The 19,922-nt window shown below is 39.4% G+C and overlaps 1 protein-coding gene across 1 annotated transcript; it reads left to right on the forward strand.

Annotated features, from left to right (window-relative positions):
- Nucleotides 1–11,431, forward strand: OXSM (3-oxoacyl-ACP synthase, mitochondrial). Its single transcript, XM_052692250.1, has 3 exons — nt 1–107; nt 2,589–3,606; nt 6,317–11,431. Exons 2-3 carry the CDS (start codon nt 2,624–2,626, stop codon nt 6,717–6,719), a joined length of 1,386 nt encoding a protein of 461 aa, XP_052548210.1. The 5' UTR covers nt 1–107; nt 2,589–2,623; the 3' UTR covers nt 6,720–11,431.
- The last annotated feature ends 8,491 nt before the right edge of the window (nt 11,432–19,922 follow it).

Genomic DNA, 19,922 nt, shown 5'->3' on the forward strand with positions numbered 1-19,922 from the left:
CATGCCCACCCCCTGCCCGTCCCGAGTGGTGCGGCCCCGCGCCGGCGGCACGGAGGAGGGAGGCGGAGCCAACCATAGCTGAGCGGGGGGGAACGCGGCCGGCGGAGGTACCGCGAGGGCTCGGCGGGCGGGAGGGGCGCGGAGCCGGCGCGTGGTGGCTGCAGCCCGAGGGCGACTTGAATACCACGTCGAATATTAGGAACGGCCAGGAATGTAAAATCAGCTGCGGTCCCTGGGAGAAGTGAATCCCCCTTTGCTTTTCCGCAGATTAGCCGTTCTAATTGCTTGAAGACGAGCTGCCTTTTATCAGGAGCCGTGGCTGTTAGACGTGCGCTGCTTTAATGATTCCTTCCATTATCTCTCCGCTCTTTACCTAAAACCCAGGCTAACTGGGTAAAGATAATTTAAACCGACAAATTCGGATTATGATTTAACGTCCTGTGCACGTTAGTAAGCACTGTTGGCTTTTTATTTGCCAGAAATGCTGCTACGCACGTTTTGCTGCGAGGGAATAGAGCAGGGCTCTGTTATTTGCTAGAAGTGCATTTCCCTTATGCCGACGTGTTCCCGGTTCATCTCTAAGTACTTTACCAAATGCTATGTATTTTACCAGTGCATACCCTGTGATGGCGCAGAGCCCACGTGGCTGTGTGGGTTCCACCTTTGACCACTGGGTTGTTGCTGGTTAAAGAGTCCTTTCCTGGGCACAAGTAATTACTTCTGCAAAGAGTCAAATCCCTTCTGCTCCCATGTGATGGATGTATGTAACTGGGACCGAGAAGGGCACAGCACTGCGGCACGCTGCTCAGCCCACTCCTTGCACCCAGTGTGTCCTGCCTGAAGTGCTGCTCTGCATCAGCCCTCTGTCCTCACTTGGCATCATGGGGAGTTCCTATGGTGTGACATCCAGGGGAGCTGGGACGGCTGCAGGCCGTATGTTTCATGGCTTCTGGCAGCAGTCAGTTCATAGTCAGATCTCAGGGTATGGTGTAAGTGCTGTGGCATTGTTGAAAAGCTGCTTTCTGGCAGAGCAGTGTTAGAATGTCATTTGTCTGTATAATCGTTACCTTTCTATTAGATTATAAGTGTAAACATCACAACGTAGAGATGCCAGTCTGCCCAACTGAAAAATGATTGCAATCCAAAATGTTTTGGTTTTTTTCCTTCAATTTATAAGCCTTTCAAGGTGCTGCTGTGGTGCATCCATTGGAGGTACTGTCCCCACCCTACTCTGAATACCGTTACGCTGATCACGGGGCTGCAGCACCTCTCCTGTAAGGAAAGGTTGAGGGAACTGGGCTTGTTTAGCTTGGAGAAGGCTTCAGGGAGACCTCATTGTGGCCTTCCAATACTTGAAGGGAACATATAAACAGGAGGGGGCACAGCTGTTTATGAGGGTGGATAGTGATAGGACAAAGGAGAACGGTTTTAAACTGAGCCAGGGGAGGTTTAGGTTAGATACTGGGAGGAAGTTTTTCACACAGAGGGTGGTGATGCATTCAAACAGGTTGCCCAAGGAGGTTGTGGATGCCCCATCCTTGGAGACCTTCAGGGCCAGGCTGGATGTGGCTCTGGGCAGCCTGGTCTGGTGGTTGGCGACTCTGCACATAGCAGGGGGGTTGAAACTAGGTGATCACTGTGGTTCTTTTCAACCGAGGACATTCTATGATTCTATGAAGCATGAGTGGAGATAGGATGGTGAGGAGACTGTCTAAGATGCCTGGTTGTGTTTGTGGCAGGAAGAGATCCAATTCCTGACCTGTGGCCTAACAGTGCTGTTACCTTGTTTTCTAGCCTGTTCTGGCTGACGTAAGGGTTAATACTGTGGCATCCTTATCATGACAATGCTAGGACATTTTAGGTCTCTCTGAGAAGGATGAAGTTATGTATGCTTATTGTTGGTATTTCCAGACAGCTGGTAGTTCTGAGGCAAGTTTGCAGCAAAACCAGTGATTGCCTTGCAGCCCACAAAGGTGACGCATACTACTTCTGATGACAGACATAGAAATTACATCTCTTCCTGCAGTGTTGACACTAGGGTTTTGTGTAAAGAGCAGCTTATTAACTTGGCAAGATCAGACTTGGCATGTTTTGTAGTTTGAAGAGTTAATCATGGGATACTTCTCCCTTACCTTGGGAGAAGAGAAGGAAAGGAAGAGTGCAAAAATATAGGATAAACTAGTTTATTAAAAGAAATGTGAGCTAATACAGAATAATCAAGAGTAATAAATCAAAATTAACCAAAAATGGATCCAGAGGAGAGCAAACCTGTGCGAGTCCTTATAAACAGGCCCCCCACTGCATATGTACTGGAAAAGACAAGAGAGGTCTTCCCCTGTCACACAAAAAGTCATGTGGAGGCTCCTGGGAAATGCAGTACATCCCAGTATGTCTTCCTCTTGGAGAATCAAAACTTGTGTGAGGCTGCTAGAGAAACCAGGAGACACAACTCTGCAGTGCCCAGTGCTTCTTTCTGCACCCAAACTGTCGCATGATGTCATGATATGGAATACTGATAACCAGGACAGAACGTTTCTCATATTGTCTGTTTTATTGTTGTGTTTGTGCCTTTCTTCCTCCCCCTGCAGCTACAGGAATGTGCACAGATTGATTGGTTTCCACCATGTTCTCACAGTGCTCACAGGAGCTGTTAAAGATTGCAAAACTTCATCTCCGGAGTCTGAATTTGAATCTGCTTTTAAGAAATCACAGGAGAGCTTTCAGCAAGTCACTGCCTGCGTGTCGAAGGAAAGTAGTTGTTACGGGTATTGGCTTGGTGTCTCCTCTTGGTGTGGGGACTCAGCTTGTGTGGAAGCGCCTTCTCCAAGGAGACAGTGGGATTGCATCACTAGATGGGGAAGAATACGCGGGCATTCCATGTAGAGTAGCTGCCTGTGTGCCACGGGGAGATGAAGAGGGCCATTTCAAAGAAGAGAGCTTTGTTTCAAAGTCAGAGATCAGGTCCATGAGTTCAGCTACTGTCATGGCCATCGGTGCAGCAGAGCTGGCAATGAAAGACTCTGGTTGGTCTCCACAGTCTGAACAGGACCATTTACGAGCCGGTGTGGCAATTGGAATGGGAATGGTTCCACTGGAAGAGATTTCTGATACAGCCGCTTTATTTAAAACAAAGGGTTATAACAAGGTCAGCCCATTCTTTGTCCCAAAGATTTTAGTCAATATGGCAGCAGGTCAGATCAGCATTAAATACCAACTGAAGGGGCCAAATCATGCCGTGTCAACTGCTTGTACCACCGGCGCGCATGCTATTGGAGACTCCTTTCGATTTATCGCCGTGGGTGATGCTGATGTCATGTTGGCTGGAGGGACTGAGGCTTGCATTAGTCCTTTGTCCTTGGCTGGGTTTGCCAGAGCTCGGGCCCTAAGCACTAGTTTTAACACAAGACCTAAAATGGCATGTCGGCCATTTGATTCACAGAGAGAAGGGTTCATAATGGGAGAAGGTGCTGCAGTGCTGGTCTTGGAAGAGTACGGACATGCTGTGCAGAGAGGTGCCAGGATCTATGCAGAAATTTTAGGTTATGGACTGTCGGGTGATGCTTGCCACATAACAGCACCTAATCCGGAGGGAGATGGTGCATTCAGGTAAGAGCTATATGTTGACTACGATAGCTGCCTCATGTATTAATTATAAAGGCTACATATATTTCTGTTGCTTTGTAGGTTTTCTAGGGAAATGCTATTCAGTCTTGAATTAATATTCCAATAGCTGAGAAAATGCATTTTACCAGCTCTTAGTAAAACATTCCACAATGTTTGTTTGTTTTTTGAAGAAATTGGATGAAGTCCACTTCTTGCTAGAATCAACCTTTTTGTTGATGAAAGTCTTCTCCATGTGAAAACATCTTACATTTTGTGCCTTCAGCTATTCACACAAATGAGTCCCAATGGAAACCTTTTGTTTATCACAAGACCTTGTGATACTGCAGAAACTTTTGAAGTTGTTGTAGAGAAAAGAAACCTCGCTGCAAAAGTAGGCCACGTCATTTGTTATGTTCTTAAAGTGGAATAACATTCCTTAAGAAATGCCACATGATAAGAGGAGGATCTAGTTTATTATAATATGCTTGGAAGATTTTACTAGAATAGCCACTGTTAGCATTCACAGTGATTATTGGGGTTTAGAAAAATCTGTGACTCTTTGTGGGGAAATTATTTAGATAGTTTGGCTCTGGTACAATCATGATTAAATACTTAATTCTGGTTAACAGTATTGGTGAAATTGCATAGCAGAAATGCACGATTTAGCAAGATGGTAAAGCTTCATTATTGTTAATCTCATAAGAAATAGTGAACAAGTAGATAGTATTTATCTAATCTTTATAGTTGGACTAATTATCAGTTGAATTAGACATATATGTATTGTTTGTGAGCTTTATGTAGGCCAAATATTACTGCAGGTTTGAAGTATCCACTAGTCTGTGTTACCCTGATTGTATGTGAATATTTGATATCAGAATTCAATCTATTGCTGTGCAAATAGATCAAGGTTCTGCATGGTATTGTAAAGCTGAGTTTGTATCTTTGCTAGATAAACAAATTTTTCAGGAGGTGTAATATATCAGATTTCCCTCTGTGCTACAATTCATAGCTTATTGTTCTACCAACTTAGCTGGGAATTGAGTAATCATGAGTTTCTTACCTGAGATTTTCAGACTTGTGTTTACCCTTGAGATGATACAGCAATATTTTGTAATAGAGTTTTTGCATATTTTACAATTGCAATAGCATATAAATTGAATTCACAGTAGGAAGTAGCTGAAAGTTAATCTTACTATCCCCAAAATATTGTACACTTCTACCCTTGAGATGAGATAATACATTTTAATACAATTTTCATACTAATATTTGTGTTTTGCAGTCGTATGTGAATCAAATTTGAAATGTATATGCTTCTCTTACTTCTCCGTAGGAATTCTATTTGCCACATCAGAAAATTTCGGGGGAATATATATCTTGTCCTCTTCTAATAACTACTTCAGGAGATTAAAACATGTTGGAATGAACCTAACAGGGCAGGAGAAGCAAGGCCAGACTCAGAAATGTGTCTATGAAGTGTATTCTACACAATAATCTGTTATCTCCTTAAGTAATTATGTTACTTGCAGCTTTAAATTAATGTATCAATTTCCCTCAGTGTTGATCAGTAATTGTTTTGTCTGAATTCTGGCTTACTGTTTAGTGACAATGAGAATCACTGAAACTACAGCCTAAACTAAGCTGGATGCTTCTGGGAGTAGAAGGCTGTAATGGAGACATTTCAGTTTCTCCAGCAGCTCGTGCTGCCTTTTTTTCTTTTACTTCTTAGTTTTACTTCCCTTTTACTTTCTTAGTTTTCATAAATTTCAGGAATTAGTGATCTTTCACAAGGAGGGTTGTGTGAATGGTCACCTGTCTGTGAGAAACTGTGGAAGAAAACAACACTATGGAGCTGTATCTTTAATAAAATAGCATGGTTTATACAGGCAATTGTAGTACACAGGTAATCAGGAGCCACAATGGAACGTGTGGTATCAGAGTGGATGAGTGTGACATTCAGTAAATTTCAGTTTAATATACAGGAATTTAGATTATCATCTTGCTACTCTAGGGTAAGGAAGTGGATGATATCTTCTCACCTCTAGAAAGCATGCAAAAACCGCTCAAAAGGAGTACAACTTTAGAATATTTCTTGCATCTCCAAATATTTTCTTTGGATAGAGCATTTTTTATTTTGATTTCCTAATACTGTAAATGTAATGATAAATAAAAGGTAGAAACTGGGGAATCTTCTTTTTCTTTACAAAGCCAAGGGGATTTCGTGGAGCACTGTGCTGAATGTTTCATTAATATCAGCTACTGATATTAATCTTCAATTCTTGTTTAATATTAGACTTCACAGAAAGGAATCTTTGTTTTTGTAAAAATTTCAGGTAGTCATTCCTCTCAGATGTTTTAAAATTTTGCTTTGAAGAGGAACTTTGACATACTAATGCCATCTGCAGAGATTGTTTTATCTTCTTTCTTTCAGCTTGTATTTTTCTCAATTGTGGAATTAAACCAAGTTTTTAGTAGGAAATCTGATGCTATATTGGACCTCACCACTGCTGTCTTTCTTGAATGGCTAATTGTAGATGTTAGTTTACTTAGATGAACACCATCTCTTCTCAAAACTAGTAAAGTATGTCCTGCAGATTTCTACATTTGCTAAACAGTTTCAGACACTCTGTGCCTTTGCTTTTGGTTTGAATACATGATGAAAATATAATGGAAAATTCAGCATTCTGGTGACTTTTGTTTGTTTGTTTTCTCTTAGATGTATGTCTGCAGCAATAAAAGATTCTGGAATCAAGCCTGAAGATGTAACATATGTCAATGCACATGCAACTTCTACTCCTTTAGGAGATGCTGCTGAGAATCAAGCAATCAAGAAACTTTTTAAAAATCATGCACGTAATCTTGCAGTTTCCTCGACAAAAGGAGCAACAGGACATCTTTTGGGAGCTGCAGGAGCTATTGAAGCAGCTTTTACTGCGCTGTCCTGTTACCATGCAATTTTGCCACCTACTTTAAACTTAGAAAAAACAGAGCCGGAGTTTGATCTCAATTATGTTCCATTAACAGCTCAGGAATGGAAAACTGGAAAGCGGCGTATTGCACTTACAAATTCATTTGGCTTTGGTGGTACTAATGCAACTTTGTGCCTTGGAAGTGTTTGACTTGTGCTGTGTGTGTTGTGAAAAGTGGCACTCAATGATTTTCCATACTGCCATCTTTGTTGTATACTGTAATCTTTTCTCAGCATTGAGGTTTGATACATAACTTTATTCACTCCAACATTTACATCAGTAATTCTTTTAAAAAGAGAGAATTTCTTTTACTTGTTTTAGTAAAAATAAAGACCTGCTCTTCATGTGGTAGATAAGTTTTTATTTTTGCTCAAAAAGGAGACTTGTAGCAAGTAATCTGAGTAGTGTGTTTTGTGAGAAGAGGATAAAAATGATAAATTCTGTTTTTCAGTGGAATGATACATTTATGATTACTGTGTCTTCACTGGTCTCCATCATTTCTGGGGCCAAATGATTATCCTCTTGTGAACTCTGACTTGCTTATTGACTGAAAGGCAGTTTTTTTCTTCATGTTTTCTCCTTCTGTTTAATCTAAATTTGTTTCCTATGATGTTCTTTCCAGCATTCAGGATGGAATGCCATCTGGCTGTGCATATGGACATGAGTTCTATGTAGTGAAAGGAAAAAATGACATTCATGCTTATGGTAGGCTCTTATATCTCGTCTTATCTTAGCTTGTCCGATCTCACATAAACTATAAACTGATAAAGTGGGTTAGGTAGTGCTCTTTTTTGGCATTGTGCTTATAATACTGCTCACTGTGCACTGGAAGACTGTATTAGGCACTGGAGTGGAAGGTACTGCCTCTCAAGAACATGGATTTCTGCTAATCAGCATTCTGCTTTTGATTTTGGCATGAGTTCTGGTGTTGGTATGATCTCCAAATCCCTTCCAGGCAAAAGATAATCTGAGTATTGGTGTAGGTTGATGGGATTTTCTTCTGTTTTGGCTGACAAAAAGCCTTACACAGCACCCACTGTATTTCCACTATAATTCAGCTCTAGTATGCCAGCATCTCATCTAAAGCCTAAGAGCTTATTCTTGTCTTCTAGCTTTATTTTAATTTTCTGTTGCAATTCCAAGTGGACTTTTTATTATTATTATTTAATCTGGTGGTTTGATTTTGAATAAATTAATTGTGAATGCAGAAGTGCAGTCATGCCAGTTGTCCTTGAAGATGAGATGTTTCAATCTTCCAGCTCCCTCCTCAGTTTCCCACTGGCTGAGGATATCACCTTAGTGCTTATACCAGTCTCTGAGGTGTGATGGAGGGAAAAAAAATGATACAAGAATGTAAAAGTCATTGAAACGCAGGTTAAGTAGTGGAGTTTGCTAATTAAGCAGGATCAGAAAATTATCACTGGTGTTCTTTAGCCAGCTTATTTTTTGGTATTAAAAAAAAAAATAGATACTAAAAGAACGTATTTTTATACTCTTTTCTATAATTACACAGAATTCAAGTTATCAACAATCAATTTCTAAGTTTGTTAGCCTCTGTAATAGATGAAATATATGAACAATTAAGGCAGAATCTACTGTGTGTCAACCTGACAAAGTGTTCATTTAGAAAACAAGTAAGAAAGCCTACTACTGAAATTATGAGGCACATACATGTGATGGCTAAGAGGTCTCAAATAAACAAGTTGCATTTTACTGAAAGTTTTATAAGTATATTGCAATTTACACAACTGTAGCAACCTCTACGTTGACCAACCTCTGTTTTTACTTAAATTAGAATTTTTTCCCCTAAAATTTGGCACAGAAATTTCTCAGAAACATTTATGCAAAAGGGATGCTGGCTAACAAGTTAGGACTGTACAGCTGTGACGATGACTTACTATATGATGGGAAAAGATTTATGACATACCTCCCATTACCTATTGCATTTCTAATTCTATTTTTTCCACCATCAAAAGTTGTTTCAAATATTGTAGACTTGCACACATTCTTCCACACAGGTAATACACAGGGGACAGTAACATAGGTTGATAAAATTTCTGACAGTGAATCATTTTTTTCTGTTTTTGTTCTTTTTTTTTTTTTTTTCATTTCCATGTGTTGTATTGCTTCACTAATGATGTTGAGGAACAATAACAGTGGGTGGAAATGCTAGGTCATGACTTGAACCAGAGATTGAGCACCTGATAGGAAGGCAGGGCCAACCCAAGGAAATTCAGGTGCACCTGAGTGACTGGAAGGGGTGGATCCTAGCTCCACCCTTCCCAGACCTCACTTAAGGGCTGGCAGTGGGGGCAAGGGTGTTTCATCGTGAGTTTCCTGACTACCTGAGGATCTTCTTGGCCTTCAGAAGGTGAGTAGTTTCTTTCTCTTATTTTTGTGCCTGCTGCTGTTGCATTTGAGCAGAACCTCGCTTGCTGTAGCCTGGTGTCTTGCTGCTCTGCTGTCTTGTAATGCAGTGGGAAGAACAACAAGAATGTGTACTACGTGGCCTGTGTATCTTCCATGCTCTATGAGGATAGAAATAACTGATAAACATTGTTATCTATTATAAAATTTTACATGAAGATAGTGTGGTAGATACTCAAATATTTTACAAAGTATTTAAAAATAATTTTATGGAAAAGATTCCTGAGCACTATAGTTGTTTTACTAAAATAGGAAAATAGAGCTAACTAAAATAATAATCAAACATACTGATAGTGACTTAAGTTCTCATGCAAAGAAAAAGTAAAAATGGATTTGATTGTTCCTTGTAGCACCAGTCAGCATTTCAGCCAAGTAGTGTCTTGACAGTGCAAATGTATGTGAAGTTTGACATCCTTATAGCTGTTCTACTTTATTAAAAGAATTTTTCTGAGTGTTATGTTAGCCTTCAACCCTTATGTGTGAAGGCAGATTGGCTTGCTGGATTTGAAGTAAATGGCACATAAAGTAGCTATATTACAGGTAAATTTCATTCTGGACAGACATTGCTAATGGGCTATTATGAGGTTTAGCTATACTCTAAAACCTCATTATTTATACTAATGGTCTTAATGATGTGAAACAGCGTAATTTCAGCATTTGCTGTCTTCTCTGGGTAGAAGGAGAATAATGAGAAAAATACCAAAAACAATTAAGACTTTCAGAAGCTGAGCTGGCACAGGGCAATGCAGTTCAAACCAGATTGATGTGAAATAAGCCTGAAAAAAAAATATGTTACCAAAGGAAAATGAAAAAGTATGCTGCCAGGAGAGCTGGGGAATTTGCTGTGAGGAAAAATGTCTACAAACCTCCCAGCTTATGGTAATTAATAGCAGCAGTGCAATGAATGAGAATCTGGTTTGCATGCAGTATTAAAAGGCACAATATAAAATTCATCATTACTCTCTGCAAATTGCATGCAAAAAGAAGTTAATTTAAGGAAGTCGGCCTCTAAAAGCAGGCTAGCAGCGGGATGGTGAATTTGGAGGAAATCATGCAGTGAGTTTCTTCTGGAGGTGATTTTTTTTTTTTTTTTTTTTTTGAGGCTTCTGTAAGCAGAGGTGGAATTTAGGAAGACTAAACACTGCTGCATTAGTGTGGACCTGAAGTGCAGTTTAGCTAAGCATTCACTCTTGCTACATAGCTATAGATTTGTAATTAATATTGTGACAGGGAGAAATGCTTTACTTTCCTTCAGCTAGCAAAGATCATGGCCTCAGGAGCGCTGGATGTGATCTCTTGTGTACCAACCATGGAAAGACAGATGATACTACTGCTTAGAAAAATAAAACAGAAATTGGAATGACTAGAAAGATCATCTTTCACCACACTTCCTTTCATTGTCGTTTAATCATCTGCTGTAGGTAACTTTTAAAATATGAAAGCTCTGTGGTGATAGCTATCTTTGATAGCATGACTAGGGATAATTTGAAGAAGCATGGGTGCAGTAGTGGTGTGCCTTCTAAGAATTTATTTAATTAAAAAAAAAAAGCCCGAAAGTTGAGCCCTGTCAGTTTGAATTTTGTTTGTACAAGTTTCATTTTTATGTATTTTGGAGTAGTGTTTTTTTTTCCCATGTATCCTGCTGAGCTGATCAGGAACTACTTACTGCTACTTACTGCTTTATTATGATAGCTACTCACATAAAAGGAAAATAGATCTGTCTCTTGCTGAACTATGAAACAGGCAAATTGAATAACATGATAGAACAGGAAGCTTTCCCTTAAAATGTACAATATATAATAACAGGTGTGATGGCCCAGAATTTGGCCTTGTAAGCTTGTAGTTAATAGTAGTAAAGCCAGCAGAGGCCTTGTCCTGACACCAGCCAGCTCCCTCAGAGCTTGTAGGTGTGTACCACTTACATACAGTTTAAAATGTTCCTCCTGATGTTCCACTGAGGTGGAGTCTGCCTCACTTGTACAAATCAGTGTGTTTTCCTGCTTATCTGCTAATGATTGTTTGCTTTTCTCTATGATGACTGTTGACCATCCTTGTTCTATGACCCATCCCACCCTACCTAACAGCCACAGATGGGACAGAATCATTTTGAAGGTTGTAGAGCACTTGGGATTTGAGTTGACTTTGTTTGCTCTTTCAGAGCATTTGAGGTGGCCAGAAGTGAAAGCTGCCTTTTAGCTTTGGGACCAGTTATGGAATAGGAAATCAACTAATACAAATGGCTCCAAAAGCTTGTTTCTAGTTTTTTGTAAAGTAAATTGTCTTTCCTTTTCCTTTTATCTTCAAGTTTGCTTTCATGAAATACATTTTCTGACGCAGGGGAAAAAAAATCGTGAGAAAAGATGGAAGAAGCTTTACTGGTTTTCATATGTGTTTAGAAGTGGAAAAAATTCATTAGAAATGAATATATATATATTTTTTAACAACACAGGTAGTATTTCAGAGGTAAATGACTTCTCAGGTGATGTGAAGAAAATGGGTGGTGTAAATTTGCAAAGAGATTTATTTTGCATCTATTGTTTAATAAAGAGACTTAGTAAGGTTTTGTTTTAATTGTTGATGTCAGAAAAAATGAATATGCTTATATTTGAATCTCTGTTCATGTCTTTATTTGAAACAAGGTAGAGCCAAATCTGAATATAGTTAGCAGAAGAGACACTTCACTGTATTTTTTTTTTTTTTTTTTTTTTTGAGCACTGTATGGAACACTTCTACCTTGGACAGATTCTAAGTAAAGTCTTCCATACTGTGTGTTTTGATCTGTCAGCAGTACATGCTTGTCTTATTTTCAACTGGGAAATGTGTTGCCATACTACAGAGTGAAAAAGAAAGAATTACTAAGTTTTTTTTCTCTACTTTTTTTTTTTTCTTTAATCTTCTCTTGTCTCTTTGCCTAGTTTGTATAAATAGTAAAATCTAGTGACAATGTACTACTTGAAAAAGGAAAAAAGAAAAACCTTTTGACTGTATTTTCTCAGTTTAAGTTATGAAAGCATACATCATCTTAAGGGAATAAAGATGCCAAATTCTGGAATTATATTACCTTACTTTGTCAAAGCACAGGTATCTAAAAGAAGTCAAGCCCATTTTCAAATGCGGTTGTAGTAGTGGAGAAATAATAAGTAATATTAAGAGCATGTTAATGTTCTTATTTACTAAATGATAGAAGGTGCTAATTACACTGATTGTCCTGAAGTGTCTTTGTTTAATGGCTTGTATAAACATGGCCATGCTCTAACTTCAAGCAGAAGTAGAAGCAAATAAGGACTAAGGTGCTCTCACTGTACTTGAAAGGACCTAAATGAGTCCTTTTTCAGTCAGAGGCTTTCTTTGTGATTTCAGTCAACCTAATGAGGTTCGTGCCTTTGTGTATATACTTGTAAGTATTCTTATCTTCCTTTCTTTTTTTTTTTTTTTTTCTTTTTTTTAAACACAAAAGTTAGGTTTCACTTGAACCAGAGAGACATTTGATCATTCAGAACCTCAGTGAGTTTGGGCTGGTCTTCCAGTGTTTCTGTTCATCATCTGGGTGGAATCAATTCTCCCTACCTCTTATGTTGGGAGAGTAACTAGTTGTCTGGAGTAACTACTTGTGATTCGATAATAGTCTTGGCCCAAACTCACTAGTTAGCTTTCACAATGTAGGAAGTGAAAATGGATTTATTTTATTTACCAAAGTTAATAAAGTTAATTATCATTATTAACCACAGTTTATGCTATAGTGAAAATGTTCTCTCCTTCTTATGATCTTGATAGAAATATCTAGCTCTTCAGTTTGATTAGCATAGATTGGTTCATCTCAGATTATAAATTATTCTGTATATATCACATCTTAAGAACAAACATCTATTTGCTTTTTTTTTTTTTTTGGGAAGACAGGCTCCCGTTCAGTTTGTAAAGCTAGCATCAGCAACAGAAAAACTGGAAGAAGACAGTTTCATAAACTAAGCAAAATGTGTAACAGTTTCTCCTTGGGCATCTCCAATTTTTGTAACAACAAGGATCAATATTAACTTGGTAGCAGAGCATCTTCTACCTGGAGTTATTGAACTGTAAAGAAATATGCTAGTATCAATTGCTTAAAATCAGTACCTCTGTGTTTAGTATGACAGGTAATATACATGAATAGTAACTGGTACTATATAAGGTTATTGTGACACAAGGCCTTTGGAAAAACATGTTAACAGAAGTAAATTCTAGTAAAATAGTACTAAGAGGGATTTAGAGAGAGGCTTGTATTCATAAGGAGCAAAAGAAAGGTAAAATAGGAACTGTAATTTCATAGGTCATTCTGTAAGTAATGCCTCCTGTTCATTTCCAGGGAAATTACAATAAATATAAAGAGTGCAACTTGTTCTGGGCTATGGGAGAGGGAACTTAAAAAAAAAAAAAAAAAAAAAAAAAAAAAAAGCTAGGAGGAGACATACATATAAGCTGTAGATAATTAAAGCTGATAAGCTGTAGAAATTAAAAGTGGAGAATAAGGCATGGAATTTGGCAGGCATGTAGCATGGAAGGACCTCCAGAAACAGGAGGTAAATAAATGGTAATCAGAAAATTGGATCAATGCTAATCAATATCTAAATACTAAGTATAAAATCATAGAATTGTGGAAATGCTTGTTTTGGAAAGAACCTTAAATATTGTCTAACTTCAACTATCCTGCTGCAGACAGGATTGCCACATTAGGTGAGGCTGTCCAGGGCCTCACTCACCCTGACCTTGCATGTCTCCAGGGATGCAGCATCCACAGCTTCTCTGGGCAACTTTTCCCAGTGCTTCACCACCTTCTGAGTTAGGTTAGATGTTAGGAAAAAATCCTAAATTTCCTCTCTTTTAGTTAAAAGCATTCCCCCTTGTCTTACCATTACGAGACCATGTAAAATGTTGGTTCCCTTCAAGTACTGGAATACTGCAGTGAGGTCTCCTCAAAACCTTCTATTCTCTAAGCCCAGCTCCCTCAACCTTTCTTTGCAATACGTGTACTCCAGCCCTTTGATCATCTTCATGGCCTTCCTCAGGACCTGTTCCAACATCTCTGTATCCTTCTTGTGCTGGGAGCCCCAGGCTCTGCTGGCCACCCCTCTTTTGATGTAGCCCAGAATACAGTTGGCCTTCTGGGCTCTGGCTCAGGTCTAGCTCTTTCTCTATCAGGACCCTCAAGTCCTTCTCTGCAGAACAGCTTTCAAGGAATTCTAATCTCAGGCTATGAACGTATTTGATATTGCACTGACCCAAGTACAGCACCTTGTGCTTGGCCTTGTTGAACCTCACTAGGTTTGGGTGTGCCCACATCTTGAGCCTCTCCAGGTCCTTCTGGATGTTGCCACTTCCTTCTGTTGTGTCAGCTGTACCACTCATCTTGGTGTCATCTGCAAATGTGCTGAGGTTGCATTTGTGACCAGGCTCCACCTGGACACTGCACTGTTGATAACAACTCTCTGGCTACAACCATCCTACCAATTCTTTATTCACTGAGTAGTCCAGCCTTTGAATCCTTATCTCAACTACATAGAGACAAGAAAAAGTACATTGGAAGATTTGAAGCGCATGTTCATCAGAACAGGATGATGTCTGGGAGCTGCAAATTCGCCAGTTGCAGGAGAATTTCAGTGCTTTTTGATGTATTCTAGTACACAGTGAAGAACTAAAGTCATGTTTCTCTTTCCTAACAGTCCCAGCTTAACATTATTATCTCCACAGTATAGAGGTAAGATTTGGGCATGAGTAAGAGACTGAAAGAATTGACCTGAGTTGGGAATATAATTCCAAAAGCATAGTTCTCTAGCTCGTGTGTAGTTTGTTAGGGCCCACCATCTGTCCTTTCAGCTCTTCTGAATAGATGCTCGTTGCCTGGAAGTTGAAAGTGGTGTATAAGGATATACAATACGTTTCTTAATCTTGATTAATTAAGTCTGATGCTCATAAGTAAATGGTTTTTTATACTTTTATTTGGAGCTATTCCTAATTTAACTGTTAAGTGGGGGATGTTGCCTATTTGTACTGTTTGTATGTCAGAACAAGAGGGAATTGTCTGTGCTTGTTCAGGAAATACGTCCTTCTGTTTGGAAAAGGGGGAGAATGAGAACCTCTGTTATAGTTACAAGTAAGTTTTTGTCTGTGCTTTTTCTGTGCTAGTGTAGGCAAATTATTCAGAGTGCATGCCCTTCCTAGCAGAGTACATGGCAGAGGAATTCATAGATATAGGATTTGTATCTTATTTCTTTCAATAATAGAGAGAGGAAATGACCTTTACTTGATGGATTCAGATGGATTTAGAAGTCGTTAGAAAGCCAGAATTGCCAGGAGAAGCAGATTCCTGAGAATATAAGCAAATTATACAGGGAGTTTACCAGAGCAGCAAAGTCAAGCAGTTTTTTTCTATTCACAGCTGCTTTACAAGCATCTGTGATTCAAAAATATAAGGTAAAAGGAAAATGTGGGGCATCTTTGTTCTGTGTTAGGCAGCTCAGATGTGTGTGGAAGACGGCGTTCAGAATAACAATTGCTCAAGCCCTTGAAAATAAGCGGAACAGGCTCCCTCAGAGGTAATTTTAATATCTGACAAACTAGGTGAAGTTGCTGCTGAATGCATTTTGGATCCTCTCCAATGTCATCTTTATTGCAAGAGAGAATAATTTGGCTTCTATTCAATTAATTAGCGTGTGTTCCTCCTCAGCCCAGCAGTGAGGGTGTTGGTGGTGGTGGTTGCATTTTGAATGTGAATGTCTGTCAGTTGGGAAATGGGCTGTCACAAAACATCTCAGTCCTGTGAGACATAGTGCTTGAAATAATCCTGTGTTCTAAAGACTTCAGCTGTATTTACTATTTCGGTCCATGAATTTTACAGGTCAGTGGATAGAACATACATATGGTCACCATGACACTTAGGCGTTCTTAATTCTGCATGGAATTATTTATTCCTTTTCTGGAGTCACTGTCTGATAATATAACCCTCTTCTGTTACAAGTGAAAAGGAAAGCATTGCAGTTTATGCCACACTTGACAGCTCAGAGGTTACTGGCTGACAGTTGAGTTCATTTGCCAACGCACCCATCTGTACCGGTATGTTGTGGAACCCAGTCCTGCCTGGCGTTGAATCAGCCTGTACTTGGGAATGCTGTGGAGGAGATTTTTGGAAGAGGATTTCTGGAGAAGTGTGCTGTCTTTCACAATTAATTATGGCAGGTTTTCTGAGGAGAAGTCCCCTATTTAAAAATGGTGTGCTTGTTTTTCTTCCCACACTGTGTTTAACAAACTCCAGAGATATCTGTCACTACTATATGCCCTTGAAAAGATGGGCAGTCCAGGGTGTTGTGTCTGTGACACCTGGAGACAAAGAACTGTGTCAGAACAACTTCGGGTTACCTAAACCCTGTTCAGTATGCTGTGTAATGTCTGAAGAGCCCTTCCTACTGACAGTACTGTAAAATATTCCCACTGATTTCAGTTATGGAAGGTATTAAACATTTTCAGTCAACTACTCTCAATCCTGTGAGAGGAAATAAGAGCCGTTTGGAAACGGCTTCTTTTCTAAGCAGTAACATTCAGGCCAGAAATAGCTGTTTGTCATTTGCAATGAATGATAATTGAAAACTGGTACAGAGCCATCAGAAGCCTATTCTGAAACTCGCAAAAAATGGTGAGTGCCTGTCTAATGAGAACAGCCACTGATGTTCTATCAGGGTTAGGTTTTACCAGGAACAGCTTTGCTTGGAAACAGCTTTCCTCCATCTCAGGAGAGTGACCCTGCACTGGTGTTGCCTCTCGTGCGAAAAATCGTGAGCGAAATGAGGGTGAACACACGGTGGCAGCAGAATCTCAGTTATCCGAGGAGCTCTATGTGCTCACAGTCAGCTCAATGGTTGCTCTTAGTCATTGCTTTCCTTCTCAAAACCACCAGTGTATGATCTCTTACTGAGGAAAAGAGCAGGAAAAGGAAAATATAATCCAAATACATTTCATCCAGCCTCTACTTTTTCCTTTGTAAAGCTTACCTGGCTTTCTCTATTAGAATAAAACTGACTTGCTGAAGTGCAATCTTTGGCAGGACTAGTAGTATAACCATGATGTTACAACATCTGGCAGGAGAAGGGATGAAACAAGCAAAGAGGGGAAATTCTATTGTTCTTGAGCAGCATACACATGGAGCATTTGCTTGAAGGAAGGAACCACAGTATTCAAGAGAATGAAGTAATTGAAATAAATTTTAGTGCCTGGATGTCTTTGCTGAGAGAGAGGGGCCAGGAGAAATCCCTGTTGAGTATCTCTCCAGCCTACCTACCTGCCCTAAGTGAACAGTAAAATTTGGAGACACATTTTGGGGATAGCTCAGTATTTGTTGTGACTCGGCTTTCTTGTTTCAGAATTTCTTCTTAAATTCTTCAGGACCACTTATTTCCCCACCATAAATTGCAAGTGAATGAAGGCAGCCTGCACTGAATTGTGTATTAAATGTGATTCAGCCACGATTTCTGCTTGTTTCCTTCATCCACTGGCTCCATCTTCAAGAGCTGCTGCTCTGCACTGAGTGGTGCTCAAAACTGGAACACTTCAAAAGTAATTCCTAAGCTATATGTATTGGCAAATGGTATTTACTGTTGTGCCATATTGCAGTGAGGCCTGGGCCTGGCCATGGCCCTGGTTATCTTAGCCAACTTCTGGAACCAGAATCCAGGCTATATGACTCAGATCCCACTACCTGAAGTGCTGCTGACCTCGAGGGAGATTCTTCTCCCAGGAAGGCCACAGAAGATGACTGTGTCCTCTCACAAATTGTCTGTGTATGAGAGTGCACTAAGATTGGGTGAGTATCTGCAGGTTGAACAGTTCACAGGCTCACAGTTGAAGATGGTGACAAGCAAACAGCCAGTGCCTCTGCAACTCCTGCATGCAAGCTTATCAGCCTAGGAGGACTTTTGGATCTTTTCCTGTTTTCTGTGGTGAAACCCCACCTTCACTAAATTTCAAAACTGCTCTTCCCTTCAGTGGAAATAAAGCTACTGGTCTGCTGAAGAGCTCCCATCCTTTCTCAGAAACCTACTTGTTGCTGTTATTGATGTGTGCAGATGTCACTGTTTGCACAGTGGCTTGCATTTCCCAGAGGAAAAAAAAGAATCAATCATCTGAGAAGGTAAACCTTTTTTCCCTCTGTGTTTTTGGAAGATATAACCCAAATCACTCATCTTTGTGCTGATACAGGTAACAGTAAAATCGGGACACAACAGCAGCTTTCTATTGACTGTAAGCTCTATCTAACCCTTTAAACAAATATGTATGGCTATCTGTCAGGCCCCTGAGGGCACTTGTAGCCTGTGGTTGCCTTGAGAGACACCAGCTAGATCTATGTCCCACAGAATCATTTAAGCTCTGTCCCAGCACCTAGACATAGAATTGTAGAATGGCCTGGGTTGAAAAGGACCTCAAAGGTCAGTTAGTTTCAACCCCCCCTGCCACAGATAGTGTTGCCAACCATTAGACCAGGCTGCCTAGAGCCACATCCAGCCTGGATATGTGGTATGTGACTAAGTGTCTGCCATTCTATCCCTGGCTCTCCCTGCAGTGCTGTTTAAGTATCCTGTGTTGGTGGGAGATCTAGCCTTTGGCTGATGATTGCTGGATGGCTGATGGGATATTCTGCTGATCTGAAGAACTTTTAAATGTAATCTGAGACACGAGACAATCCTTGCTATGGGAGAGGCTAGCTTTCTTATACATGCAAATAAGATCAATTACAAAAATGCAGTAGGATTTCATGTTGTTTGCAGTTTCAAAGGATGTTAGTAAATATGGAAAGAGCTGCTAATCAGCATTCAGTTATTCTCTCTAAGTCTTTGGATAGACTGCATCTAAGGAAGGTGTTAGCAGTTATAGCAGTTTCTGTATTTCCTTAATAATGTAACTTATTTTTAGGATAGTGCTGAAGGATACAGAACAAGGTCAGGGTTATTACAGGAGATGCTGAACACGTACTTTTTTTTTCTTTTTTTTTTTTTCTAAGATCTAAGCAAGTGCCACTGTTCAAGTAGCTCTTCAAAAGCTGAGATAGAGATGACCTTAATAGTCCTATTGACTTTCTTCTGAAGTAACCAAACCTCAAAAACAAAATACCAGCAAGCACTTCAAATTTTCTGCCTCATCCTGAAGAGTGATGAGGTTAAGAGAGATTAAGTTTTTAGTCTTAAAATACTATTTCTCACTAATAGCATTTCAAGACATTCAAACACTTGGTTTTTCTTGTATCTAGAGTCTAAATTAATGACAACTTAAAATATATACGTTCTATAATGTCTCTGGAATTACAGTTGCTTGTCTGTATATTTTTCCATTATTATGTAATACACAAGGTTAGTGTTCGCAAGTCAACACAAAATAATTAAACTGTTCAATATTTGTTTAAACAGGAACACTATCTAAAATAGATGGGGGTTTTCAAGATTGTTTGATGGATTCTCTTCACTTTTTAGAGGGCAGATACTTAATTTATTTGCCAGATACACAAATCAGGAGTACTTGCTAAAGTAAACAATGCTAACTGTTCTATTCTTATTGAAAAAGCCAGGCAAATAAAGAAGGTGAATGAGCTGATAGTGGTGATGAACACTGAGATGCAAAGTACTGATTAACTTTTTAATTCCTTTAGACTGCTTTTTCTTTGATGGATTTTTCTCTACAATACATCAGGTAATTGTTTTGTGATAGCTAGCCTGCTATTGAGAGAAAACACAATAGTATGTACTGAACTAAGATTGAAAACTGCAGGAGTAATTACAGAAAGATGCAAATAGGGTGAAGCTTTTAAAAGCTGGTCTCCAGAGGTTTCTATCAGTTCATATAATCCAGATCTTCATGGAATGCAGAAGACTGCAATGTGACACAAATTCTCTCTTTCCTTTAAGTACGCTTAAT

The sequence above is a fragment of the Tympanuchus pallidicinctus genome, unplaced genomic scaffold (genome assembly GCF_026119805.1).
Source record: "Tympanuchus pallidicinctus isolate F22 unplaced genomic scaffold, pur_lepc_1.0 scaffold3, whole genome shotgun sequence".
NCBI lineage: Eukaryota > Metazoa > Chordata > Aves > Galliformes > Phasianidae > Tympanuchus > Tympanuchus pallidicinctus.